At 49.1% G+C, this 25,931-nt stretch overlaps 2 protein-coding genes across 8 annotated transcripts; one reads left to right on the top strand and one right to left on the bottom strand.

The window, feature by feature from the left end:
• Positions 1-612: 612 nt before the first annotated feature.
• Positions 613-9,618, bottom strand: LOC310851406 (uncharacterized protein). 4 transcript variants are annotated; one of them, XM_083753774.1, is made up of 3 exons: positions 9,479-9,618; positions 6,179-6,265; positions 613-3,058 (listed from the first exon to the last, which is right to left on the bottom strand). In XM_083753774.1, the coding sequence occupies exons 2-3, from the start codon at positions 6,257-6,259 to the stop codon at positions 887-889; spliced, it is 2,253 nt and encodes a 750-aa protein (XP_083609900.1). In that variant the 5' UTR covers positions 6,260-6,265; positions 9,479-9,618; the 3' UTR covers positions 613-886. The 4 variants fall into 4 exon arrangements, with proteins under 4 accessions (XP_083609900.1, XP_083609899.1, XP_083609898.1 ...); XM_083753773.1 differs by having other exon boundaries at positions 9,396-9,514; XM_083753772.1 differs by lacking the exon at positions 9,479-9,618 and adding an exon at positions 8,047-8,393.
• Positions 9,409-25,687, top strand: SMG9 (SMG9 nonsense mediated mRNA decay factor). 4 transcript variants are annotated; one of them, XM_083753983.1, is made up of 14 exons: positions 9,409-9,631; positions 12,541-12,697; positions 12,782-12,856; positions 13,748-13,991; positions 15,939-16,036; positions 16,317-16,429; positions 17,271-17,382; positions 17,993-18,088; positions 18,574-18,659; positions 19,920-20,026; positions 20,807-20,914; positions 21,172-21,297; positions 23,039-23,183; positions 24,924-25,687. In XM_083753983.1, exons 2-14 carry the CDS (start codon positions 12,554-12,556, stop codon positions 25,000-25,002), a joined length of 1,533 nt encoding a protein of 510 aa, XP_083610109.1. In that variant the 5' UTR covers positions 9,409-9,631; positions 12,541-12,553; the 3' UTR covers positions 25,003-25,687. The 4 variants fall into 4 exon arrangements, with proteins under 4 accessions (XP_083610109.1, XP_083610110.1, XP_083610111.1 ...); XM_083753984.1 differs by lacking the exon at positions 9,409-9,631 and adding an exon at positions 9,842-9,940; XM_083753985.1 differs by lacking the exon at positions 9,409-9,631 and adding an exon at positions 10,123-10,162.
• The last annotated feature ends 244 nt before the right edge of the window (positions 25,688-25,931 follow it).

Below are 25,931 nucleotides of genomic sequence, written 5' to 3' on the forward strand. Positions count from 1 at the left end.
TCACAAGACGAAAAAGTCTTGCGAGTTCCTTCGGGGTTTTTCCCCTCTCCCCCCCTTTTCCTAAGCTGCTAAGCTGCTGATCCGCTGATAAGCCGCTTAACAGCTGATCACTAAAAACCGCTAAACCGCTAATAGCGCTAAGCTGTCAATGGGCTTGCTTCGCAAGACGAAAAAACCGCTATACGAAGAGCCTCACGGAACGAATTAATTTCGTCTTGCGAGGCACCACTGTACCTGTATTGAAAATAACTTACAATGTGAAAAGAAGCTGTTGATTGGTTCATTGGGTGCACCTTTGCAGTCAACCCAGATGTGTTCTCAGTCTGCTGAGCTGCTACACCAAGGACAGCCAATATGATGTGTGCCCCCCCCCCACCCAGGTGCTGTTGGACTCCAATTCCCATCAGCCCTGGTTACTCTAACCAATAGTCAGGGATGATGGGAGCTGGCCCCCTCCAGATATCTCTGTGCCTCACGCTGCAGCCCATGCCTTTCTGAACAATCCCAGTCTACACACCTCAGCTTTCCTCTTGTGAACACAACCCACATAAGAAATACAGGTTTCTGCTACCACACAGGCCTCCCCCTGCAGGTAAGCAAAGAGTGATGGACTCAGCATTTTTTGCTGTTTTAATTTTCACAGTCATAATTACATGAGGGGAGGGGAACAAAACAAAAGAAATACATCCCAACAGAAACAGGTTAAGCTTCACAACCAGTAAACCGTGTCAGACTAATGCTCCCCTGGAAGCAGCAGCCTTTTGTCTTCGGGTCCCCAGACATATAAGGCGAACCGCCAAGGGACTGGTGGGCGAAAGGCTGGGGGTCCGCTCTCAACAGGACCTCCAGATATTCCTGGGGCCCTGACTGAGCGAGCCCACCTGGCTCAGCTCGAGGGGAGGAAACCTGAGAGGGTGTACACCCGCAGGCCGGGCCGCTGGTTCCTCACGTGATGCCAGAGGTAGCGGGACAGGCGCCGGAAGCTGGCTCCGCACGGGCAGCTGAAGTGGGCCGGGCGAGGGTGGCAGGAGCCGTGCCTGGCGAGGCCCGTGTGCCCTTTGAGGGACTTCCCACAGGCCGCACAGATGAAGAGGGCTTCCTCCAGGTGCTGCAGCTGGTGCCTCAGGAGGTGCAGCAGGCCACGGAAGGAAGTCCCGCATTCGCACAGGAAGCCCCGCCCTCGGCGCCGGGGCCACTTCTGGTGGGCGCGGAGCTGGGACACCCGGCTGTAGTGCGCCCCGCAATCGGGGCACCGGAAGCCCCACGCAGTCCTCCTCCTTCTGGCCGGCTTCCGAACCCTCCTCCTGCGGGAGGCCCGCCTCCTGTGGCTGCTGAGGGGGCGGCCCACCGCCGCCATCTTGGGGCCCCTCGAGTCAGGGTCCACCTCCACCACGATGAAGTCCTCCTCTGCCGCCGCCACCACTTCGGCACCGTAGGCCTCTGGCCCAGCCCTCCCATTTGCCTCCCATGGCTCAGAGGCCACAGGGATGCCGCCGCCCATGTCGTACTCCAGGTCCAAGACCTCGGGGTGGTCCCCCCCGGACGTGCCGGGGAGCAGGCGGACAACCACGGAGCCTTTGGGGGAAAGGTTGGTGGTCGCCGGGGGTGATGGCTGCTTGTTTTGTTGACACGGGTTTGGCATGTACCCCGAGAACTGCACGGTGGCGGCCTGGGGCTGTTCCCAACCACCGTTCCCGTCGCAGGCCGGATCTGTGCTGTCCAAGGTCAATGCGTTCCCGTATGGGACGGTTATAAACTGAGACTCTTGGTGCAAAGGGACCAGGTGGAGGGTGGCCAAGTCCACAGATGAAAGGTGAGGGTCTGGGTCCAGATACAGCGTAGATGCACCTTCCGAGGTCTTAATGATCACCTGCTGCATGGGGCTGGCCTCCGCTTGGCCGTCCACGACGGCCCCCTGCTCGTCCGCCTGGAGCAGCACAGTCCGGAGTAGCGTGCAAGGGTTCTGGGAGACCCAGCCGGCGGCAAGGGCGGCCTGGTCCTTATTGACTCCACCCAACTGCAGGGAGCTCAGGCTCACCGGAGCGTCCAAAATGGCCGCCTGTTCCTCGGCCTGGAGGAAAAGAGGCCGGAGGGCGTTGACGTTCCCCTGCCCGTCGAAGAGGGTGGCCTGCACCTCCGCCTCGTCGCCGTCCAGGATGATGATCTGGTTGTCGGCATTCATGACCGCCGGCTGGAACAGGCCCCCTGCCACCTGGCCTTCCAAAATGGCCTCCTGCTTCTGCCACGGCTGCAGCAGGGCCACGCCGACGTCCCCGTCCAAGATGGCCACCGAATGCCCCGGGTGGGCGGGACCGAGCAGGCCCTCTGCGGGCGGAGCACTGGCAGCCGGCAGCTTCCTCTGGTGCTTGGAGGATTTCCGCTTGCCCGCCTTCTGGGCCCGGGGCACCTGGAGCCTCTTCGGCTGCCCCGGAGTCTCCTGCGCAGCCGGCAGGCCGGACGCGCCTTTCGCTCCCAGCTGCGTTTCGGCGGGCTTGTAAACATAGGCGGCTTGGGAGGCGGGGGAAGTGGAGGAGGAGGAAGAAGAGTAGGAGCGCCTGCACCCCTTCCTGTGGCAGACCTTGATGCCCTTCCGCACCAGCTTCAGGTGCCACTTGGTGTGCCGGGCAAAGTGCTCTGGGTGCAGGAACCGCTTGCCGCACTCCAGGCAGCGCAGCTTGCGGGGTGGGGAGCGTGCCCGGGGTGGTGGCGCCGCGGGCTTCTGCAGCTCCTCTTGGGCATGGTCCTTGAGGTGCTGGGCGTAGTGCCACTCTTCCATGAAGACCTGCAGGCACTTCTGGCACTGGTGAGCGCCGAACGCCGGGCTCCCGGGGGCAGTGGGAAGGCTGGGGCGCAGCGGGCAGGGGTACAAAGGAGGGATCCATTTCGCGGAAGCGGCCGACCGGGCGGAGGGGGAGGCTGGCGGGCGCTGAGCCGGGAGGCGCTGAGCAGGCCGGGCCGGGCGGCGGGCAGGGAGGTAGAAGGTGAAATAGGCCTCCCCATCGTCATCGCTGCTGGAGGCGTCCAGGGTTTCCCAGGAGAGACAGTTCTTGGCGTTTTCCTGGTGGTGGAAGGAGAAAGAGAGATGTTAACACCAGACACCATTCCTGCTTACAGACGTAGGCTTTGTGTGGAAAAATAGGATGTTATTTGGAATGAGCTGATACAGGGGATCAAAGCTTCAATCGGGAATGGGACATATATAGACTGTATTTAAAAGAACACTGTAATCATTTGAGTTCTTTGGCAGGCTTTCATTAACTCTTGCAATGTTACAAAGACGGTGGGTATTTTGGAGGGCCATATTGTGGAAGAACTATAATATGCAGTTGATTTAGACATATAAAGGGCCCCACAGGGGGGGGGGGGAGGGAGGGAAGTCGTAAGATTCGGAAGAATCTTGTTTGGTTTACAATTTTAAATGTGGTAAATGTGAAATTTATTTTGTAAAATAAAAGTTATTTCAAAAAAATAAATAAATGGAATGGAATGAGTTGATAAAGAACGTAGCGGGCTATTAACATCTACATATGCTTAGGATAATAACACTACAGTGGTACCTCGGGTTACATATGCTTCAGGCTACATACACTTCAGGTTACAGACTCCGTGCTTCAGGTTAAGAACTTTGCTTCAGGATAAGAACAGAAATCGTGCTCCGGCGGTGTGGCAGCAGCAGGAGGCCCCATTACCTAAAGTGGTGCTTCAGGTTAAGAACAGTTTCAGGTTAAGAATGGACCTCTGGAACGAATTAAGTACTTAACCCGAGGTACCACTGTACATCAATTTATACAGGGTGAGTTTTTTAAAAGAGGCTCCGTGGAACATGTGTACTCTATCCACGGGGCCTCTTTTAAAGGACTCACCCTGTATAACAGTGGTGTCCAACTTTTTTTCAAAGAGGGCCAGATTTGATGAAGTGAAGTTGTTGAGCTTTTTTTAGGGTTGAAGTTTTTGAGCTTTTTTTAAGGATTGAAGTTGTTGAGGTTTTATTTTAGGATTTTACCCCAGGAAATAAGCTGCCACAGGGGCCAGATTAAAGCAACCGGCGGGCCGGATTAGGCCCCCAAAACGGACTTTGGTCATGCCTACTGTATAATAATAATTAATAATAATTTTTATTTATACCCCGCCCTCCCCAGCCAAGGCTGGGCTCATTCTGATAAGAATGCATGGGAGTATATTACATTGCATTTTTGTACGTATATTTATTTCCCCTTATACACACCTTCGTTCTTTTCCCCCTCTCACTTCTACCCCTTTTTTCTCCATCACTTTATTCCTTTATAATTGAAATACTTTCAATAAAAAATAACACCACACCAGACACCATTAAAAATCACATGCTACGGACACGTTTGTGCGCACGTCACAATTCCAAATTTGGGGTGGTGGGAGGAGGACTGGAACAGAAGACAAGTATTGGGCATTTCTCAATCCACTCAGCATTTCTTGATCTACTCAGGACTCTCTATTTTAAGTTTCTAGCCTTATGGTTGCAAAATGCAAGGCTTGGCAGACTCTTGGGACACCAAGAGTAATTTTGTCGGATGGGATTTCTGGCAGCTGTGGGTCACTTGCTTTTCTGTTCTAAAACAACATCCCCAAGTGGTCAAACAACAACAAAATCATAGATCAAAATATAATCATCAAAAAAAAGTCAAACCAGTCAAAAGTCAAAAGAAAAGTAAAAGAAGCAGAAAAAGGAGAAAGAACTAACCCAAACCAAACATGTTTTCAAGTAACGGAATGTGATTAGAAAATGAATGTGAGAAATTGGTGGGTGAGAATCCCAAGCCTATGTCTGAGTTCCTTGACAGAAAAGCATCTTGACCCCATGGGCTCTCCTGCCTAGTTTTAGTAAGTCGTGGGGAAAAGCAAGGCTTCTGCTGAAGCCCGGAGAATGCCAAAAGGTTTGTATGGAGCTTATGATATCCACCTCTCAGGATTTATACTGCAATCCTATGCATCTGTGGCCATCCAGATGCTGTTGGACCCCAGCTCCTGTCTGCAGAAGCCCTTATGGGCAAAGGCCAGGGATTTGGAATCTAACATCTGGAGGGCCACATGTTCCCCATTTAATCTTTAAAAGGTTTGGGACTGAGAACACTGTCTAGTTCAAACAATTGCTGAACGATACACGAGCCCATCACCTTGCTGAAGCTAAGCAGGTCTGGGATGGATCAAGGCCTGGATGGGAGACCTTCAGTTCCATCGATGGAAGAATTTATTGTAAATAAATACAATAAACTATTTCCCCCTGAGAGTGGACTACGGCCTTGCTCTGCACACACTTCTGAAGGACAGCAAGATAAAAACAAATAGGTTGAATCCAGCTGTATCCAAAGTTAGTTGCATTAATTTCCATGGGTATAAGTTAGTCCTGCCCATTACTTTCAGTGGGCCTACTCTGAGCAAAGCCAACAATGGACTCAACCCAATATTATTTAGTAGTGATATGCTTGTTTCTCAAACAAATCAAAGGTTTATTCTTGACAATCCTAAGAAGAATGACTGTGCAAAGCAAACCCATGTTATCCCCATGTAAAAGATTCAAGACAGTGACTTGCATTTAAGGTTACTGCTCAAGTTCATTGTGGGGCAGGGATCTGCATCACGGGACTTCCAGCTCTCTGCTCATGCTCTTCACCACTATAAGCAACAAGGCTTAATTTAGGGTAATGGGGATTATTTAAAAACCAGAATATTTTTACTAGTAAAGTCATACCTCGTGTAATGTTTGCTTCACGTTGCGGCTTTTTGGGTTACAAACACGGCAAAAGCTGAAGTGTTTACTTCTGGGTTCGCCACACACTTCGCACATGCACAGAAGCGCTCTACTGTGCTTCACACACACGTCTGTAAGTAGACACACAAAAGTCTCTACTTACAGACTTTTCAGGGTGCGAACAGCACCCCGAAACGGATCGCGTTTGTAAGTAGAGGTACCACTGTATACTTGATGCTCCATGTAACCTTCTGGATTAGTGTAAACAGCTGGCAAACACACATAATTTAGACAAAATGCAAAATTGGGGTGAGTGGGATAGTACAGAGAAGAGTACAGAACCCCAGGTACCCCCTGCCTCTCATAAGCCACGCATTGGTGTAGATCTATAAAGATGAAGCAATTCAGGTTTCCCTACACCACAAGGAGAAGAGCTGAGACCCTGTTGCATACCAAGTGCAGAGGCAGTTCATCCAGAGACCCATCTTCTGTCAGTTCAATTTCAGCTCCAACATCCATCCCTGCCAAGTCCATAGCGCCCTGAAATGAAGAGAAACATCTTGAACAATCTTCGCGTTCTCCTGAGAAATCAGAATTCACAACTGCGGGCCGTGTCATATGGGAAACTGACGCACCCCAGACAACAAAATGGGCTAACCTGTTGTGGGACAGTGGGGAAAGGAGGACAGAAAAGATGACCCTGTGATTAATTCCAGTCGGGCCCATTGGGCAAGACTGAAAGAGGGACCCAGGAGTCCTGGATCTAGAGAGCCCCTGATGCCACCAAGGCCACAAGCTCCCATACCAAGGAGTAGCAGCTGCTGCAGCTCCACTATTGGGCTGTAGAAAAAATTCACCATCCCTCTTTTCCAAATAACTTTTGTTCCTGAGCAAAACATGCAAGCTCCACCAATGGCAGAGTTGCCATTTTTGGAGATTCAACAGCCACTCCTTGACATCTCATAGCACTATCTGGCTCCCAGTCTCCCTACTGCACAAGCCCTTACGCCAGCCTTTACGAACTTGGTGCCCCCTCCAGTTGCTTTGGGCTACAACTCCCAGTCCCATCAGATGAGTGTTGTCGCACAAAACATCTGGAGAGAGCTTCAGGTTGGCCAAGGATGCCTTGCACTCAAATGGAAACAGCCATGCACATTTTAGGGAAGGGCCACAGCTCACTGGTAGAGCATTTGCATGAAGGCTCAATCCCCGGCAGCTCCAAGGAGGGACCCTGGAGAGTCACTGCCAGTCAGTGTAGACTGGTACTGGTCTCAGTGGCCCACAAGCTTCATCCAGGTGGTCTATGGCTCATCTGCTAAAATGCAATTAAAAACCATGCAGCGTCTGGCACAGCATGTTATAACTGCTACAGCAAGCAGGAAAATCATTAAGCAGTCCCCCAAGACCCTCTGCAATTTTCAAGTGGTTGGTGGGGCGGGGGGGGGGGGGAAATATTTACGAAGCACCGGTGCAGCAGGAGCTAGTTGGACCAATGGCCTCACCAAAGGCGGCTGCTCCTGTTCCTAACCTAGGAGTTCTGATTACGTGTCTTGAACAGCAGATCTGGCTGCCATTCCCACAATTAAAGCTCAGGAACTGCAGTTCACAAGCGTAACCCTGCAAAAACAAGGAGGAGGCTGAATCCAGACTGTGGACCAGAGGGAGGTCACTGGACCACCTAGCTCCTGCTGGAACAGCTGTATGAAGGTGTGCAGCAATAGATGGGCTCCTGCTTGGGGTAATGGCGCAGAGATCCTGGCCACGTGCTGCAGCTTTTTTTTGGGGGGGGGGGAACATAACAGCATACCATCAGTTGATAAAGCAGTGCGCATGCCACACAAAACGGAAATTGAGGCCGCCCATAACTCCTTTAGCTCCACTGGGACCAGCAGAATGAATGGCAGAGACCCCCACCCTGGGTAGAATGAGAATCAATGACAGGCAGAGCCAACTAATCCTCTAGCTTTGTCCCCCTCCTCCTCCCTGCTGAGAGGGCAACTCTGAGTCTGGGGAGGAGCAGGAAGCTGGCGGCCAGTGATTCCCCTTGGACTAGCAGTAAGTAGGAAGGCATGCAGCTGGGGCAGGCTGGAGTCGGTGGGGCAGCGCCCCATTCGAGCAGCCTCCGCTGCGAACCAACTCCTCTTCTGCGTTTTATACAAAAGGGGCGAATCCAGGCCAGTTCCCCTTCCAAGCCCCGCCTAGCATCTAACCGCGGGCATTTTTTCTCTCCCTTGCAGGGATCGGGTCGCCTGCTGGCTGCGGGCGCGCCCCCTTCCCCCCGGGCTGCAAACTTGCCTCCTTTTGCTCCAGTTCGACCTTACCAAGGCGTATCCCGCAGGCCTCGCCGCTGCTCCGGGCCAGCCCAGCAGACCCTCCCGCATGGTGCTCGGAGGGCGGCGCCCCGGAGCACCCGCAAGAGCCCGCACTCCGGGGAGAGCCCGCCGCACGCGACCTGCTGCACCGCGGCCGCTGCTCTTCCTACTGCGGCCGCCGCCTCCCCTTTCGCAAAGCGCACGGCGACCGGCCGGAAACGAGCCCGGAGATCGCTGGGGAGGTGGGAGTGGGGAGGGCGCAGAGGCTGCTGGGAGTCGTAGTCTTTCGATTCCTTTCCTCTTAACACTCCCAGCCAAGCGCTTTCGGGTGACCTGCGGAACTCCCCGCCCCGTGCTCCGTCCCTCCGCTTAATGGCCTGGAACTCACCACCCTTCGTGGTCACGGGGACCTTTACCCCCCTCCAAGTCAGGATGCTTCAAAGCCTGTGGGAGCTGAAAAGCACTCTGCACATGCTCTAGTCTAGAAGGACTTGTTGGAAGAGTTGGAAGGGACAGCGAAGATCGCGCGGTCGTTTCGGATTGAGGGAAAGGAAGGCTGTGAGAACAAAGCGAGCCTAACGTGGATAAGGCTGCTGCGAGTTTGGATCCTAGTTGGCTGGTCTTGTTTTCAGTCTCCACAGAATAATTCTTCCAGGAGCGGTTTTTTGCTGCCAGTGTAGAATTGTGACACCCCCCTCCCCAAAGGGGGCTCAAGGAGAGATGCTTGTGTGCCTTTTGTGAAATTCCACATTTGATTTGGATTTAGCTTAGATCGATTTAAACGGGGATTCAAGCAAATGCAAGAAGAAAAAAAGTTTTTAAAGTGAAGACATGATTGACCTGACGCAGCCTTTAGCTCAGTGGGTCCCCCTACTCCAGAATAAACGAGTTTATTGCACTGAATGCTGTACTGAATTAGGCAGCCAGGGGTTGTTTTTTGTTTTTTTTGGCTACACACTTCTACTTTTTTTATGATCTTATTTATTAACACCACCAAAATACTCCCCCTATGTCAAGTTCTAGTTAATAGCTGGGGAAAAAGTTTTGTGTTGTAGTAGTAATAATAATAAGAGTAATAATAATAATCTGCTCCAACCATTATACGCCACTACCATTCCAGGTGGGAAGCCCCGCCTACCCCATTCGCCCTGCCTGGCCTTTAGCCTCGCTCTGGTTTCACGCCCCGCCCCCGGAATGAGATCTATCTACGCGTGTTCTGTCGGCTTCTGACGCATGCGTACAAATGAAACTACTTCCGCAACGCTGCCTAGGCAAACGAAAGGCTCCGAAAGCAGCGCTGCAATGCACACACTTGCCGCAGACTGAGCATGCGTCAATCCAAAGCCAACGGCGCTCACCCGTCCCCGGAGCGAGAAATGACGCCCAGCGCATGCGCGTTGGCTCAAGCAACGGTGGCCGATGAGGTCCGCAACCCTGCTACCTTCCGAGATGCGCTGATTCGCAGGACCGCATTCCAACCGGCATTCAACTAGGTGTTATCGCCGCCTAAGGCTACCTTCTGCCTCAAGGGACGCTTGGAGGATCTCTTTCCTGCGTAAGCGGGGCTGCTGGCTTTTACCGCCCCGCCGCTCAGGTATTTCTCTGGGACGGAGTGGGTAGTTCCGGGTTTTGCCCTAGTATCCAGCCGCTACACGTTAAAATGAGTTTGCGGTATCCATCCGCTGGTGGTTGGATCTTATTTTCCTCTATATCCCTCCGCTGTATACTGCATTAGTGACGTTAAAACAGAATTATACGAGTGTATCCTTCCGCCAATTAATATAGTCCCTTTGCTTGCCCACCCCCACCCCCCTCCCAGAACAACAACCTATGGTTAGACCTTGCGTAGAAGCTATGACTTCAGACCTGGAAACTTTCCCTGTAAATGGAGGTGGTTAAATTAGTAAGTCGTGAGACACTCTGCACATGCTCAGAAGCATTATGTGCCTCCCATGCTCCATTTGTACTCTTATTTATTTATTTTTAAGCAAGGCATGTTTACTTTGCTCTTTTTCCCTACAAGCTGCTCTTTATTTGCATGGAAACTTTAAGCGGACTAAATCCGTTCCTCTTCCTCCAGGTTGCTAACCCATCTCCATATTGTTCTCTGCGGCTGCCTGTTGAGGTGCTTAATGCACAGCTGTAATGAGCACTGCAGGGTTGATTTCTCACGTTTGAAACGAGATCCAGGAAAGCTGCCTTACATTGGCTGTGTTCAGACATTGCAAAAATAAAAAGCAACAGCAACCATGGTTTACTGTGACAATAACAAGCCTCCCCTCCCCTCAGGCTGGTATAGCCCTTGCTTATCTCCCAGCGTGGACATAAAGAAGCTTATGCTTCATGTTTTGATCATCCACATCATGCCATATTGTCCACGTTAAGCTCAGCGATGGTGTGTTTGAAACAAAGTCACTTCACACTGCGGCTTAGGGAACTAGCTTGAGTTTCAGCAAACCATAGTGACCTCTACATATTTTAGGCTGCAACTGACATCACACCCAGTGCTCATGGGAGTTGTAGTCCAGAACATCTGGAGGGCATAAGGTTGGGAAGGATTAAACATAGTTTGGACGTAATGCTGAAGCCAAAACTGGTAAATCAAAACTAGAAGCAGAAACTCCTGATCTTTTCGTGGCTATCCCTGGGAGGGAGGCTAGGTTTATTCCAGCCATGCTTACTCATGGCTTAGCTTTATTGTGCTATCTGGATGCAGCCATTGAGTCAGATGAGTGTTTAATCTAGGCCAGTAACCTTAAAGTAATTTGCTGATCTAGGTCCCACTTTTGATCCCAAACTTCAACACAGTGCCATGTTCAACACTCCCTTCCTTTGCACCTGGTCACCTTAAAGTGCAAGCAGAGCCCTTATATTTTTAATAGTTGCATGGAGGAGGGAATTTTGATAGGTACAGAGGAGAAAATGTTGTGCCTACCGGAATGTATACAGCACAGCTCTTTAAAGATTGAGGGACATTTTCAAACATTTATATGCAGATCTTCAGCAAAGCTTCCAGTGGTTTGCAAAATCAAAGAAAAATTCTGAAATTAAAACAAAGTGCAATAAAATTACAGCATGCTAAATGCATTAGAAATCCTAAGAGAATGGAAATGCTTTTGCGCGGCATCCAAAAGATAACAGTATTGGCACTAGGTAGATCTTGCTGAAGAAGGGAATTGCACAGGCAGGACACAACCCCTGAAAATCCTTACCTTGGATGACTGGGGGCACTTGTAGAGAGCCTGCAGATATCCCTTTAATACAAGGACAGGTTTGGTACAGGAGCAAGGCTTCCTTCAGCCTTGGCATCTTATCAACCTTCCGCTGTACACATCTGCTTTTGTTTCACAGCATCGTAGAATCATAGAATTTTGGAGTTGGAAGGGATCCCAAAGGTCATCTAGTCCAACCCCCTGCAATGCAGGAATCTCAACTAGATCATCCGTGGCAGGTGGCCATCTAGCTTCTGCTTAAAAACCTCCCATGAAGGAGAGTCCACAACCTCCTGAGGGAGATCATTCCACTGTCAAACACCTTTTGCTGTCAGAAAGTTCTTCCTGTTGTTTAGTCAGAATTTTCTTTCTTGAATTCATTGGTTCTGGTCCTAGCCTTACAAAAAAACAAAACACCACCTTTAAAAAGCAACAACAGTGGTGCAACTCACCCAATGGGTGAAGGCAGATGATCCAGCCCAGTGCTGAGTGGCAGCCGTTGTTTTTAAGTCCTCAGGTAGGGTCTTTCCTAGTCCTTCCTTCATGTTTGGTTAGTTCTGACATGGATGGAACCTGAGGCTGCTCTGCATCCTCTTGCTGAGCTGTGAGCCCACCTGGGAGCAGGTTTCAGGGCCTGAGGCCTTTGAGTTATCTCAAGCCTTGGGAAAGGGATGGGTAGGTCTGTGGTTGAAACTCAGTCGACTGGACTTTCAGAGACAAGGGAAGAATATTCGATTCCAAGTTGTACTTCTGGTCTTCGGGTTTTCATGACCAATAGTTTACAGAGGAAAAAGCAATTCCCACCCCCTGTTGGGTTTTGGAGTATTCTTAATAATCAATGCATGTGTGGGCATTGCACATGCTGCTTCTCAACATTCAGTCACACCCCAGAGTGACCAAGAACAATCCAGCGAAGGGTTATTCAGGTACGGTAGTTATAGTCAAATCCAAGCCTCAAAGGCTTCTCAGTATCACCCTTGATCTAGAAAAGGACACCTTCTTCCATACACATATTTTACACCTCAGCCACGTTCTCCCAAGCTGACCCCAGGCAAAGGACTCATGATCACAATGTAAATAGCAAGAGAGGCCTTGGCAGAGCCCTTTCCCTTTGTTATATTCCTCTGCTCTTTGCTTGCATCTTTCTGACCCTTCCCCAAAACCTGCTGGTTGAGTGTCTCTTAGCATCCTTGCGGAAACAGGTGACAGCTGCTGTTTATGTACTCAGACAAAAGTTTGTTTCTCAGATATTACTATTATTTATTCAGCTTCTTGTTTTTCCTCCTCCCAGGTCCTGCTTCCACATGTCCGAGTCAGGGCACAGCCAGCCTGGGCTGTACGAGCGCCGTCGCCGCTGGAACCGTGACAAGGAGCTGGGTCACCAGAGCCTGTCTGGGCCGGGCCGGGATCGTGACTACGTCCCCTGGGATCGCGAGCGAGACCGGCGGGTAATTTCCACGCTTTGGCTGCGGTGGGAATAAGGTGAGGGAGTGATGTGGGTCCCCAAGTTGACCCTGTTCTACTCCTTGTAGGACCCAGTGGATGAGCCGGTGGGAACCGTGATGCAGAAGACACCCATCATCCTGGCCAAGCCACCTGCAGAAAGGGTAGGTTGGGAGACAAAATGCCAGCACGCTGTGGCCTGATGGGCCTTAGTCCCCTGCTCGATCCCATGGTTGCCCTCCGAAGAGGCCAGTAAGAGCTCCTGTGGCTGCTCTCGCTTGCTCCTGAGCAACAGGCCTGCCATGCAGAGCTTAGCTGAAGTTATTGATGCTGGCACTCATCGACAGTTGATATATAATAGAAAGCTTAGAGGTTAGCAGCTAGGGCTGGGCTATTGTTGAGCTTATCATTTATATATTTTTCATTTATTGCATGCTTCGCCTTCAGCCAAATATCACAGGGCGGTGGGTGGGTAGGTGGGGGCCGTTGTTGCTGTTGTTTTTTGTGTCTTTATTTTCGATTTTGTGATGTGGGAATAGTTTTGTGTTTTTTAATGTTTTATTTGTTGTTTACTTTTGTTCATTGCAGTTACTTATTTTCCCCATGTTGTCAGTCGCCTTCAGCATGCTTTGAACTGTGCAGAGGTGGGGTGCATATAAAATTATGTACTCTGATTCACTTCCTCGAGAGGAGTATTCTATGGACTTCTTAGCTGCCAATTCTTTCTTTCCTTACCTCTCTGTTTGAAAAGGGATTGGGGAGAGAGAGAGATTCCCTCTTCTTTTAATTTCATCTTCTCTGTGTGAATTTCCCTTTTAGAAGTTATATAGGGTGAGGTGGAGGAACAAGGATTCTGGAGCTTAGATACCCACAAGAGAAGGGACTCCTCTTTTCAACCCCGGCTGTTTTAGGTAGCACAGAGGTGGGTGGGTCACGTGGCCAGCTCTGGGAAGGAGGCAGTGTTGCATTTGAGCCAATGAGGCTGTGCTCCTGTTTCTGGCCGAGAGAGATGTTGGATTTCGGCCTCTGTGTCCTCAGCCTCTGTGTCCTCACAGTCCAAGGGGACCCCAACACCCACTCCTGCTCCAGTGCCTGCCGCCGCCCCGGCCATAGAGAAGCCCATTGTGCTGATGAAGTCACGGGAGGAAGGCAAAGGTCCTGCGGGGGCAACGGAGACGTCCGCTCAGCCCCCCGCTGCTGTCGCCAAGGTGGAGAAGGAGGGCCAGCGCCCCACGCAGCCGGTCTACCAGATCCAGAATCGGGGCATGGGCTCAACTGCACCCAGCAGCGTCATGGACCGTAAGTCACGAGAGATGGCAACTTCCGGAGGTGTAGCCTCATTGGCCTGTTCCAGACTAAAACAATGTAGAGACTTGGGGTGCTGCAAAGGCCAGCTGTGATTAGGAGAGAAGGGGCATGGAGGAAGTATTAGGGCCCAATGCATTGTCTACACGCTGCACCAAATACAGTGGCACCTTGGTTTAAGAACAGATTAGTTTATGAACAACTTGGATTAAGAACGCTGCAAACCCGGAAGTAGGTGTTTTGGTTTGTGAACTTTGCCTTGGAATAGGAACATGTTTCACTTCCTGTTGAAGGTTGTTTCATTTGTAAATTGAGTCCCCCGCTGCTAAGGGAAAGCACGCCTTGGTTTAAGAACGCCTTGATTTAAGAATGGACTTCCGGAATGGATTAAGTTCGTTAACCAAGGTACCACTGTAAAATTAACCAGTCTAAGGCCCTGATTTGTAATAAACTCCCATGAGAGACAGAGTGCTAAGAAGCACCCCTGCCAGTCAGGTATGCAAAGCACCTCAAGAGTGTCTGCTTTCACTTCTCAGTGTAAGATTCTAGTCCACTGTGTCACCGGGCCTCGTGAAGTGTGCTTTGGTGAATTGGCCAACATAAATGAATACAGTGGTACCTTGGTTCTCAAACTTAATCCATTCCAGAAGTCCGTTTGACTTCTGAAATGTTTGAAAACCAAGGCACAGCTTCTGATTGGTGCAGGCTCCCCGGGAACAATAGCCGACAGCCGCATTGGATGTTCGGCTTCCAAAAAATGTTCAGAAACTGGAACACTTACTTCTGGGTTTTTGGCATTTGAGTACCAAGGTGTTTGAGAACCAAGGTACCACTGTACATCCAGCACTTTGTGTGGCCACCCAAAATAAAGGCACCGGCATCAACCCGAGAGGTTGACAACGCAATCCAATGCACATCTGTTCAAAACTATAAGTCCCATTGAGTTCATTGGGGGTTAATCTGAGGTAAGCATGTAAAGGTCCTTAGTCCTGAGTTAAGATGCCTAGAAAAGCCCTCGCACAACAATGGACTGACACTCTGGAATCGCCAGCAACTCAGAAAGTTGCACCATTTCTCACTTGGTGCCCATTCTGTTTGCTTTGCTTTGGATGGTGGTGGGGCTCTGGGCAGCGTGTTCACTCCTCTCCCAAGTCTCTGTTGCCCACTCTCTTGCGTGCTTTGCACATTTGCCCAGAGGAGTTGCCGCTTGTCATTGCTTGCATACTCGAAAGGGGGTGACTGAGCAAGCACTGATAGGAAGAGGAAGAGTGGCAGGACCAGGAAACTCCGGAGGGCGGCAGCAGGTACTGTGGGCCTCAGCAGATGCACAGTTATATCTGTCCCTGATACTGGCCCTGTACTTACTGAGCAAAGGGAGGTCCAACTTCTGCAAAGTGCTGTTAAATGGGAAGTCCCACGCATTGTTCTAGGCACCAGTGGAGAAATCTTGCACGTATCCTCTCTTGGGTGTATGAGCTGTGCCTTCACTTTTAATCTGGCAGTGGGGTGGTTCCTAGGTGTAAAAAGTTTGGGGAACACTGTGCTAGTCCCTGTGACTGGGGACGGATGGACTTGGAATTGTGTGGGAATGTCTGGCGAAAGTTCAAACAAGAAGTAGGGCAGAGCAGAACTTGGGAAAATCAGACTCGCCTTTTGAAATGCCATTGCTGTTCCTAGAAAGAGCTGCAATATTTAATGGGGAGTAAATGGGACTTTTGAAAGCTGTTAATGATCACTGCCCGTATTTTGTTTATGGGTTATTGGAATGACTTCACTGGAATGCGTTGTTTTGTTCCGTTAGGCCTTTTTCACTTTTTTGTAAGCTGTTTTTTTATTTTTGCATTAAACAACTAATCATTTAAATAAATAATGGTGCATTTAACCTTTATGTGGGACCTATCACCTGGTCCCTGTTGACCTCAGACCCTCTTGCCATTCCAGCTGTGGTTGGCCAGGCCAAGCTGTTAGCCCCGGAGAAGATGAAACACAGCATCAAGCTGGTGGACGACCAAATGAACTGGTGTGACAGCGCCATTGAGGTACTGTGAAAGTCCAGGGACTTCCTACTGGCCATCTTTCATCTGCACCCCTTCCTCTTCCTGCAGCTTTCCTGCGCTCCCCCAGTAATCCCACTTTATAATTGCTCGGCACTTGTTCTGTGATCAAGTATGCCTGCACTGGGGATGGGTTATTTCCCTGGGAACATTTCTCCGCGCTGAGAAACGATGGTAACAATACCTAGATAAATCCCTCTCTTTAAAACTCCTGTGATTTCTGTCCTAGCTGGTTATGTTTTACAAGTGTTTTCCCCCCCATTAGTATCTCCTGGACCAAACGGATGTGCTGGTGGTTGGGGTGCTGGGACTGCAGGGCACAGGCAAATCCATGGTGATGTCACTGCTGTCCGCCAACCAGCCTGAAGAGGATCAAAGGTAATTTGGGGGCTTGGCTCAGGGGAACAGTTAACCACAAGTGCAGACTCAGGCTGTTTAAATGGAAAGGGTTGGATGATGAAGTTGAGAGAATGAATACGGAAAGTAGTTGGGGAGACTTCCTCTGTTGGGAGATCCTCTTAGCTGTTTAGGGGGTGGGGTTGCCTGAAGATTCAGGACAATGCATCTTGGGCATGCTGAAAATAAAGCTTTGAAAATTATCGCCTTGTGATTTTGATTGGCTGGAGACATTACTTGACACTGATGTAGCGGTACTAGAAGCCTTAAGCCAAATAACTGACCGATTCAAGTCAATATGTAACATTTATCCACCTCCTCTTAATGGTTTTTATCCCTTATCTCCTCTGCCCTTAAGTCTCCTTCATCTGTTTCTCATTTGTGTACTTAGAATCTTTCCTTCAACCACCTTGCTTCTGAGATTTCTGCCCCTTAGATTCTCTACATCCCAGAATCTCTTTCCAGCACTAAGCTTGCCTTGTTGTCGTCACCATCAGTTTATTCATTGCCTTCTACGCAATCATCTCAACGTGATACACAGTCATGACAGTAAAAACAGTTAAAACACAGCCTCATGAATCTGCTCCTGTCCCCAGTATCTAAATAAGATTATAATCCCTGCTAAACTGGCAGCTTTTCTTTCCCTCACACTGACATGTGTGGCTGCAGACGTTTTCTCATCTTTTTTCTTTAAGCACTAGGAATGATGGAACATTCCATGCCTTTGCTCAGCCAGTCAGTGATCAGTCTTCACTGCGACAAGCGGAATTCAATATAGATTTATCAACTCTGCTTTGTCTTTCCTGCCAATCCTTTCTTCCAGAACCTATGTGTTCCGCACTCAGAGCCAGGAGATCAAGGAGCGTGGGGGCAACCAGACCAGTGGCATCGACTTCTTCATCACCCAGGAGCGTATCATCTTCCTTGACACTCAGGTCTCTGCTTTGGTCATCATTCTGCAATTGCCTCCGACTGTCTTTGGAGAATTCTCCATGCAACTTCCAGTAGACCCTGGATGGGTTTAAATGCCAGACCTCCATTGCCTTGCCACAAACACGTTTGGTGAAAGATCTCTTTGTTTTTGTTTTGAGATTGAAGCTTATTTGATCAAGGCAGCTGATCTTTAAGGCAGTTTATAACGCTTCTCTTCCATGAGGCATTTGTTCCCAGAGTGTGGGCGAGCAGGACAGAGTAGCTAGTCCAGTCTGGAGAGCAGAAAGTGATCCACTGGGTTTGTTAGATGGGGTACAAGAAAGGAGAGGTTGGAGCTATGTGAGTACCAAATTTGTTGAGCATCTAGGTGAGTGAAGAAAGACAAAACGAGTAAGAATATAAATTGGTCACGTTCTCAATTCACAGGCTATAATGTTTCATCCATGAGTTGTTGAGAAGGAGGTAGCATCGTTCAGTAGGAAAACCTAGTGCCCTAGGAAAGGCCTAGCTTTAGCTAAGAAACGAGGACTGACAACAGGGTAGCCTCAGGTTAGAAACTACGGTGAACAAAACCCTCCAAAGGCTTTTTCCTTTCTCTCTCCCTCTCTGTAGCCCATTCTCAGTCCCTCCATTCTAGATCACTTGATCAACAATGACCGCAAGCTGCCTCCGGAGTATAATCTGCCTCATACCTACATTGAGATGCAGGTAGGGATCATTTGCATGTGTCAGGTGATGGTGGTGGATGTGGGTGTAGGGAATAAGCTGCAGAATCTTCACCTCTGGCAGATGATGGGGGTGAACCTCCCTACAGAGACAGGTAGCTCCCTGTTCCGTTGGTCCTCACAGTGCTAAGGCTTAAGTGAAAGCAAAGCTGGAGAAATGGGGAAAATCCTGCCCTTTCCAAGCCAGCTTCCTGGCTCAGTTCTGTTATCTTCTGTAATCCTTACAATATAACTCTCCCTCAACTCTTTTTTCACTGGCCTTGTCCCTTCAATAAACTCATCTGACCCAAAGGAGGCCAAAGGATGTTTCCCACCAAAAGTGCAGCTGATTTTGAAGCATGGCGCTCTCAGCACAGGAACAAAGGTGTCCTTTGGCCTGCGTTCTTGAGAGCATGCTCAGATCAAAACCTTGTACCCTGAGGTCCCAAGCCCTGACCCGTCTCCTACTCACACCTGCTTTCCTTCCAGTCCCTCCAGATTGCTGCTTTCCTCTTCACTGTCTGCCATGTGGTCATCGTGGTGCAAGACTGGTTTACTGATCTGAGCCTGTACAGGTGAGGCATGCTAGTCACACAGCCGTAGGAAACGAAAGAGTCAAACCAAAGGCCCTAGGCCAGGCTTCCTCAAACTCTGCCCTCCAGAGGTTTTGAGACTACAGTTCCCATCATCCCTGACCACTGGTCCTTCTAGCTAGGGATCATGGGAGTTGTAGGCCAAAAACATCTGGAGGGCCGAGTTTGAGGAAGCCTGCCCTAGTGCCTCAGAGTCAGAAGTTAAGCCCCTTCGTTTTCCTGCTGCCTAAGCAAGAGGGCTGGGCATAATCTTTCCCTTCAAACCTGAACCTGAATTCTACATTTGGGTAGCATGCAACTTGTTCCCACAAGTGGTGGATTTTGCTACCTCTATAATTTAATACAAATAAGGCATAATTTATTTTGTGTGTGGGATACTGCAGAGAGGTGCCAGCTATACCGGATGCTGAAGATATGACCCTCTGAGCACTGGGAATTTTACTCAGTCCCTAAGATTTCATTGGCATTGGATTTGGGTGTCTTTTAACTGGAGATTACTAGACAAAACATAGGACCTCATGTTCTTTATACTATGCTGTTACCAGTAAGCTAAGGGAATTGATAGATTTCAGATATGCACTTGTTCTCATTTTGTTTCCTCAGCTCTGAAGTTGTGCGGGTATATTTGAAAATTCAGAGATTTCGAAAGCTAAATTGTAGGGTTGATCTTGAGAAAAATTTGCAGTCTTGAGAATGGATTTTTTCTTTTGGTGACTCTCCTGTTTGTTGGTACTTAAAATCCTTGAGAAACACCCAGTATTTCCAAAAAGTTGGTATTTTGCGCTATACATTTTGAAGCGGTCTTGACAAGAGGAAAAAATGTTTGTTTAGTATTGTAAGTTCTGAGTGTATGTCTGGTTGTGATGGGCTGGTTGGGTTTGATCCATTTCAGACAGTATAGGGGTATCTGTTTCTGTGGGTACTAACTGGCCATCTTAATGCCAACCAGTAGGTGCTAGCCCAGTATCTCTGGATGAAAGAAAAAGAAAAATGCCTCTTTCACCTTCATGCTTCTGTTGCCATCTTTCAAGCTGCCCCAGCTATTTGTGCGCTCAGAATTGGTATCACTTGGTTTCTCATACAACAGCAAAAATTTAAAAATGGCTGGTAGCAGAAAGCTCCTGCAGTGTTTCCATTCTCAATTAGAGGTGGGACAAGGTCTATTCAAACAATGCTTCATCTTACTTATTCATTGCAAAATATTATTCCTAGTCTTCAACCGCTGCTGGCTTTTTGTTGCAGGTTTTTGCAGACAGCTGAGATGGTAAAGCCCTCCACTCCGTCTCCCAGTCATGAATCCAGCGGCTCCTCTGGCTCGGATGAGGGCACAGAATACTACCCGCACATTGGTACGAAACAGCATAAGCACATCTTTATTGGTCTGGATCAGTGGCCTGTCCCATTCTCACCCCAGTATCCTGTCTCCAAGAGTGATCGCATCTGGCAGGGTCCTGCGATGGCCTACAGCCGATACCTGCTCAAAGGGCCTCCCTAAAGAAAGATAAAATTGTATCTGGGTACTCCCAATGAGAGCAGCAACTGGCGGCCAGGCATAGCAGCAGTTCTAATGTTCTACCAGACCCCCCAATTCAGGGCATAGTGGAAATTTAACTGGCCTCCAGCCATTTGGTGCTTCCCAGACAATGTTCCACCAATAAAGGAGGGAGACCACAAGAGAGCCCTTTTTCCTGGGATCTGGAGTGGGCAGTGGGGTGGAAAGCAAAGGATGGTGGGGGGTGGAGGCAGAGACCCAAGGGATGGAGAAGGCATGGGATGGTGAAAACAAGGGGCAAAGCAGAAAGAGGCCACCGATGGCATCTTAGTTGGTGTTTCCACATTTTCCCAGCTCTTCTCTTGAAACACAGCTGAGGTAACCCAAGCTGCAAGCGGGATCCTAGATTGTGTGTTTGTGCAGCGTCTTGGTAGACGTGACAAAATAACGCCCACAGCCATTAACAGCTGCCAATTCAGAAATCTGAACAGACAACTCCCCTTCCTATGAGCGCCACAATTGGATGAGTTCTGGCTTAGGGTGGGGATGGCCCTATCTCTTCTTGCTTAGATTTGAGCAATCAGGACAGGCACATTTAGGACACTTGTAAACCTCCCTCTCCCCCCCCCCCTTCTAGTTTTTCTCCAGAACAAAGCTAAGAGGGAGAACTTCTGCCCCCGGAACCTGAAGCAGATGCACCTGGTTATTGACAAGATTATGATGCACTCTCACCTGAAATATAAAGGTAATGTGCCTCTTTCCAATTTATTTGAAAGGCCAGATTGTGGAGCTTAAAATAGCTAGAAGATGAAGCCTGCCAAAGGAGGCAGTGTAGAGACTTGCGCTTTCTCATCCCAAATACAACACGTTGTTGACCCAGTGGGCCAGCAGGCAGCAATGACTTCCTGGCTGCCACCTATTAAGCCCCCGAAACCCAGAAAATCATATTTCGGGGTATCTCAAGACAGTTGTCTGCTTAACCGCACTGTTTCTTTCCACCAGGCACCCTCTCCATGCTGGAATGCAACATATTTCCTGGCCTTCCTCAAAGTTACCTGGACTCAGAGGTCAACCTGTTCTTACTGCCATTTATGGACAGCGATTCGGATGATGCTCTGCCTAGGGCAGGTGAGTAGCTGGAGCTGTGTCTCCAGCCCTTTTGCTTGATATTTAAACAGGTAGAAGGTCTGAAGCCCCCACTGCCTTCTGCCTCTGGGCAGATTCCTCTGCCAACTGGTCCCCAACATAATTGAATCCACATTTAATATTTAGCTCACCATGTGAGCAAGAGAGCAGGGCTGGTGCTCAGCAGCCATTTCTGGTATTTTGATTCATTATGAGTTTGTATCGAATGGCATTGTTTGCTGAACTCGTTTTCTGCTTTATTTATACGCTGCCGTGCTTTAGATATGATTACAGTGATCGCAATGTCTGCTGATTTTTTAATATTGCTACTGCGAGCCACCTTGAGCACAGCGTTGTTGTTTAAAAAGGTGGATACAAATACTAAATCAAAACTGAAACAGAGAAGCAATGCACAGCATCCGTCTTACATCAGCCTTAGAAATCCTTTCACCTGCCTACCATTTTCTTTTTCATATGAATTAGCGGCAGGTGGCTCCTGGGTGGAAGATGGGATGGGGATGGCAACAGGCTTAGCCCTTTTGTGTGCTCAGAATCCTTCCCTTCCAGCCATCTGCCAAGTTAGTTCTCTCAAAAAAAGAGCTTAACGGTATTCGGTGGTATTCCACTTTTACTCAGACTAAACCCATTGCAATTGATCATGACTATGTTAAGTCCATTAATTTCAGTGGGTCTACTCTGGGTAACTTGGGACATGGGTGGCGTTGTGATCTAAATCACAGAGCCTAGGGCTTGCCAATTGGAAGGTCAGCACTTCGAATCCCTACGACGGAGTGGGCTCCCGATGCTTGGTCCCAGATCCTGCCAACCTAGCAGTTCAAAAGCACATCAAAGTGCAAGTAGATAAATAGGTACTGCTCCGGCAGGAAGGTATACGGTGTTTCTGTGCGCTGCTCTGGTTTCATCAGAAGTGGCTCACTTATACTGGCCACATGGCCTGGAAAAACTGTCTGCGGACAAACTTCAGCTCCCTTGGCCAGTAAAGCGAGATGAGCACCACAACCCCAGAGTCGTTCACGACTGGACTTAACTGTCAGGTGTATTTTACCTTTACCTTTATTCTGGGGAGAAGATAGGCTTTTACTAGAAGAACAGTTGGGGTGGGAAAACTGCAGGAAGGGAAGGCTTTAAGAGCACATTTTGCTGCCTACCCTGTTTAGCCAAAATAGCAGAATTATGTTGCATGAGTGATTTAGGTTTCCGTATGGATTGCATATAGTTCTGCCCTGATATGATGAATTGCAGCAACCCTGGAGCACAGAGCAAAATCCATCCACTGAATTTCTCCCTGCTGCTCCAAATAGCACTGCAACCTGCATCCCCAGTGTACTGGGCTGGTGGGGTGTGTGGATTGTGTGAAGGTGTCCCTCCATCCACCTTGTGCCTGTGAAGTTGGTGCCAGTTTAGTTTAATCCACTGAAAGCCCCTAAACAGGGTGTTCCACGAGGGGCTGAGCCAGCCCAGGACCTCCTGGGCCGGTGCTGCCCTTTCAACCCAGCCAGATGTGGGTGATGGCCCCATCACGGCTTGAACTGCAACCTCAGTTACACCAGGTAACAAATCACTTGCTTGCTTTTTCCTCCTAGGATCAGTGTTTTTTTATTATTTGATAGGTTTTTTCTCTCTCTCATTACAATTCCTTTTGGAAAGGGCTGTTTGTATTCTGGTGAAAGCTCCAGATGCCCCAATGGATGGAGTAACCTGCCTGCCTTCCTTTCCTTTGCAGCCCCTGGGAGTGGCCCCCTCTTCTCTCTCCTGCCTGGGTACAAGGGGCACCCCAGTTTCCAGTCTTTGATTGCCAAGCTTCGGAGCCAGATTATGTCTATGTCCCGGCCTCAGCTGTCCCATACCATCCTGACCGAAAAGAACTGGTAAGAGTGTGTGTGTGTGTGTGTGTGTGTGTGTGTGTGTGTGATTTTGGTGGTTGAAGTAGCATAGGAGAATAACTTAAGAGGGGTCTTAACTTGGGGGATTGCAAGGCCCATTGAGCATCCGTTCTCGTCAGGCAAGTCACTCTCCATGCTAATCATTTTATGTAATTAAATAACGTTCCAGCTTCCCACATCTGGCAAAGTATGCTTCTGCTTTCAAAAGCTCATGTCACAATAAAGCTTCATATTGAAGGTGCTAGGCTCCCTTTTGAGTTGAGCGAGTTAATGTGTCATCACTTCATGTACCACCCTGCCTTGGCTGGTTTCAGACAATGGCTCGGACCGCAGAGCTGAGTGTCCTGTTAATAATTTCCCTCGACCCAAGGTCGCCCAGCTGAACCTGTTACATAGGGGAGGAAGGCGTATTTTGCATCTCTGTGATGTCCACACCAAGAAAGGTGATACAGACCAGAATCAAATTACCAGCCTTCTGGTCCCCATTCTCTTACCTTAAAACAATATTTTCTTTCTCAAAACAATGTTTCCTGTCACAAAACCACAAAACCTTAAGCTTATTGCAAAGCTACGAAATCTTAAAACAACTGGCACCTATCACAAGCAGTAAAACCACACTTCTAACCAAGCCATAAAATTAAACGTGTTGTAAATTGCTAATTGCTCCCAATTAGCCAGAAAGGCTTGTTTTCACAGAGATAGCAACCTGCGCATCAGACTCTTTAACTGGCAATGCTGAGATGCATATACTGGACATTTGTGATGTCTAAAAGTATGTTATTCTGAAGACTTCCACTCAGAACAGAACAAAAATTGCTGTATAAGATGTACCTCATCCTTTGAAATGTCTCCATCTTAACCTTTGCACGTGATTTAAGAGGATTTTAAACCTAGGGGTGTGAGAGTCAGGAATGCCTTTACTATAAACGCAATGTGAGTTTCACTGCATAATGAAAGCTGCCTCGCTTCTGCGAGCATGCATGCTCTCAGTCTGTTGTGCATTATATGGATCATCCTCAGGACATGCAAGAGGTATTAGTAGCCACAGTAAACAGAGTTGCGGGCAGTTGGGCAGCATTGTGAGCCGCAGTGCATTTTAGAGGGGCACCAGTCACCCTTACGTAGAAGTGAAGAGGCCTGCCCTTCTCCTGGTATGCCAGAGAAAGGGCTGCCAAATTTCCTCTGCATGCAGGCCTACTGCACAAGTGCAGAATCAGATTTCAGATGTAAAATCTGCCTTTGAAGAAGCACATTTATATATTAAAGCAAGTTTCTAGCTCTCCTGCACACAGAAATTTAGAAACAGGATGTGGCTGACAAAAACTTGAAAACCTGAGTTTTGTCTGTGTCAGGCATGGATTCTCTACCCTGTATTCCTTCCTTCCTTCCTTCCTTCCTTCCTTCCTTCCTTCCTTCCTTCCTTTGCATGCCTCGGTTTTCTGGGGTTTTTGTATCTTTCCAGTGTGCTCATCCTCCCTTGTTACTTGTTTCAAAATAAAAAATAAAAAATAACACAAACACCTGTGTGTGTGTGTGTGTGTGTGTGTGTGTGTGTGTGTATCTGCCATTTGAAAGTAGAAATAAATAATGTACGTATGCAGATTAACTTGCCATAACGTTATGGGTATTGTGAGGCTACTGTGGAACAGAGCAGATAACTCAGTAGGACCCAGTTTGCCTCTGGGCTGAAGCTGACTGCCATGTTCCTTTCCCTCTCCTGGGCAGGTTCCACTATGCAGCTCGCATCTGGGATGGTGTGAAGAAATCCTCTGCTCTCTCTGAGTACAGCCGCCTGCTGGCCTGAGCGTGACATCCTCGCATTGGTAGCTGCCGAACAGCAGCCAGGCTCCCCCACCCCCTGAGCTGGGTGGGCCAGGGCATCTGAGCCAGCGTCCAGAGGCACAAAGCTACATGTGTCTTCCAGAGAGGGAGCTGTAGGGGGTGGGCACTAGCCCTCCTCTGGTGATGCTATGCAAGGAGCAGAAATGCAGGATTGGTGTGGTGTCCCTACTGGGCCGCCGTACTGCCTGCCGCCCAGCATGGGTCTTGCTCCGTGTCTCTTAGGGCTCTGATTCCCACCTACATGCAAAGACGGGAGAGCTCTGCATGTCTTCTCATGGGCTGCGACTCCCTCCAGAAAGCAGAAGCCAGTGTAGGAGTTATGACAAGAACCACCAGTAATCTCCTCCTACCCTTCTAAGCAGGAAAAATAATATTTCTGCAATTGCAGTGGTGAGTCAGGGCAAAGGTCAGTGGGGAGCGAGAGTTGTTGCTTTGTATATGTTGGGATAGTACTTCCCTGTAGTCGTGTGTTGCTCAAAACCTTCCATTTTGAGGGACGTGGACACCAATGCATCTCCCCCTCCTCAAGTCTTCCCCTTTCCTCGATCCAAGCCCAGCTTTCTTGTTCCTGCAGCAATGTGAGTTAAGAGTAACTTCCCTTTGGGAAATATGACATTCTTGTTTAATAAATTGTTTGTGCCGTTTCACGTTGTGTGTGGTTTTCCACCTCAAAAAACTCCAGACTGCCTCCTTTGTTAACAGTATCTCTAGTGTGGGTATGCATAGATGCCTGTATGTTGAGCATAAAGGTAAAGGTACCCCTGCCTGTACGGGCCAGTCGTGTCCGACTCTGGGGTTGCGCACCCATCTTGCTTAAGAGGCCGGGGGCCAACGCTGTCCAAAGACACTTCCGGGTCACGTGGCCAGCGTGACAAGCTGCATCTGGCGAAC

The sequence above is a fragment of the Podarcis gaigeae genome, assembly GCF_964106915.1.
Source record: "Podarcis gaigeae genome assembly, chromosome: 8".
NCBI lineage: Eukaryota > Metazoa > Chordata > Lepidosauria > Squamata > Lacertidae > Podarcis > Podarcis gaigeae.

Coding starts and splice junctions, on each gene's coding strand:
- LOC310851406 (XM_083753772.1), bottom strand. CDS start 8,106: ATGCGGGAGGGTCTGCTGGGCTGGCCCGGAGCAGCGGCGAGGCCTGCG. Junction 6,266..8,046: donor GGCCTGCGGGATACGCCTTG/GTAAGGTCGAAC, acceptor TCTTCATTTCAG/GGCGCTATGGACTTGGCAGG. Junction 3,059..6,178: donor ATGAACTGCCTCTGCACTTG/GTATGCAACAGG, acceptor TTCCACCACCAG/GAAAACGCCAAGAACTGTCT.
- SMG9 (XM_083753983.1), top strand. CDS start 12,554: ATGTCCGAGTCAGGGCACAGCCAGCCTGGGCTGTACGAGCGCCGTCGC. Junction 17,383..17,992: donor TCATCTTCCTTGACACTCAG/GTCTCTGCTTTG, acceptor CCCTCTCTGTAG/CCCATTCTCAGTCCCTCCAT. Junction 18,089..18,573: donor ATACCTACATTGAGATGCAG/GTAGGGATCATT, acceptor CTTTCCTTCCAG/TCCCTCCAGATTGCTGCTTT.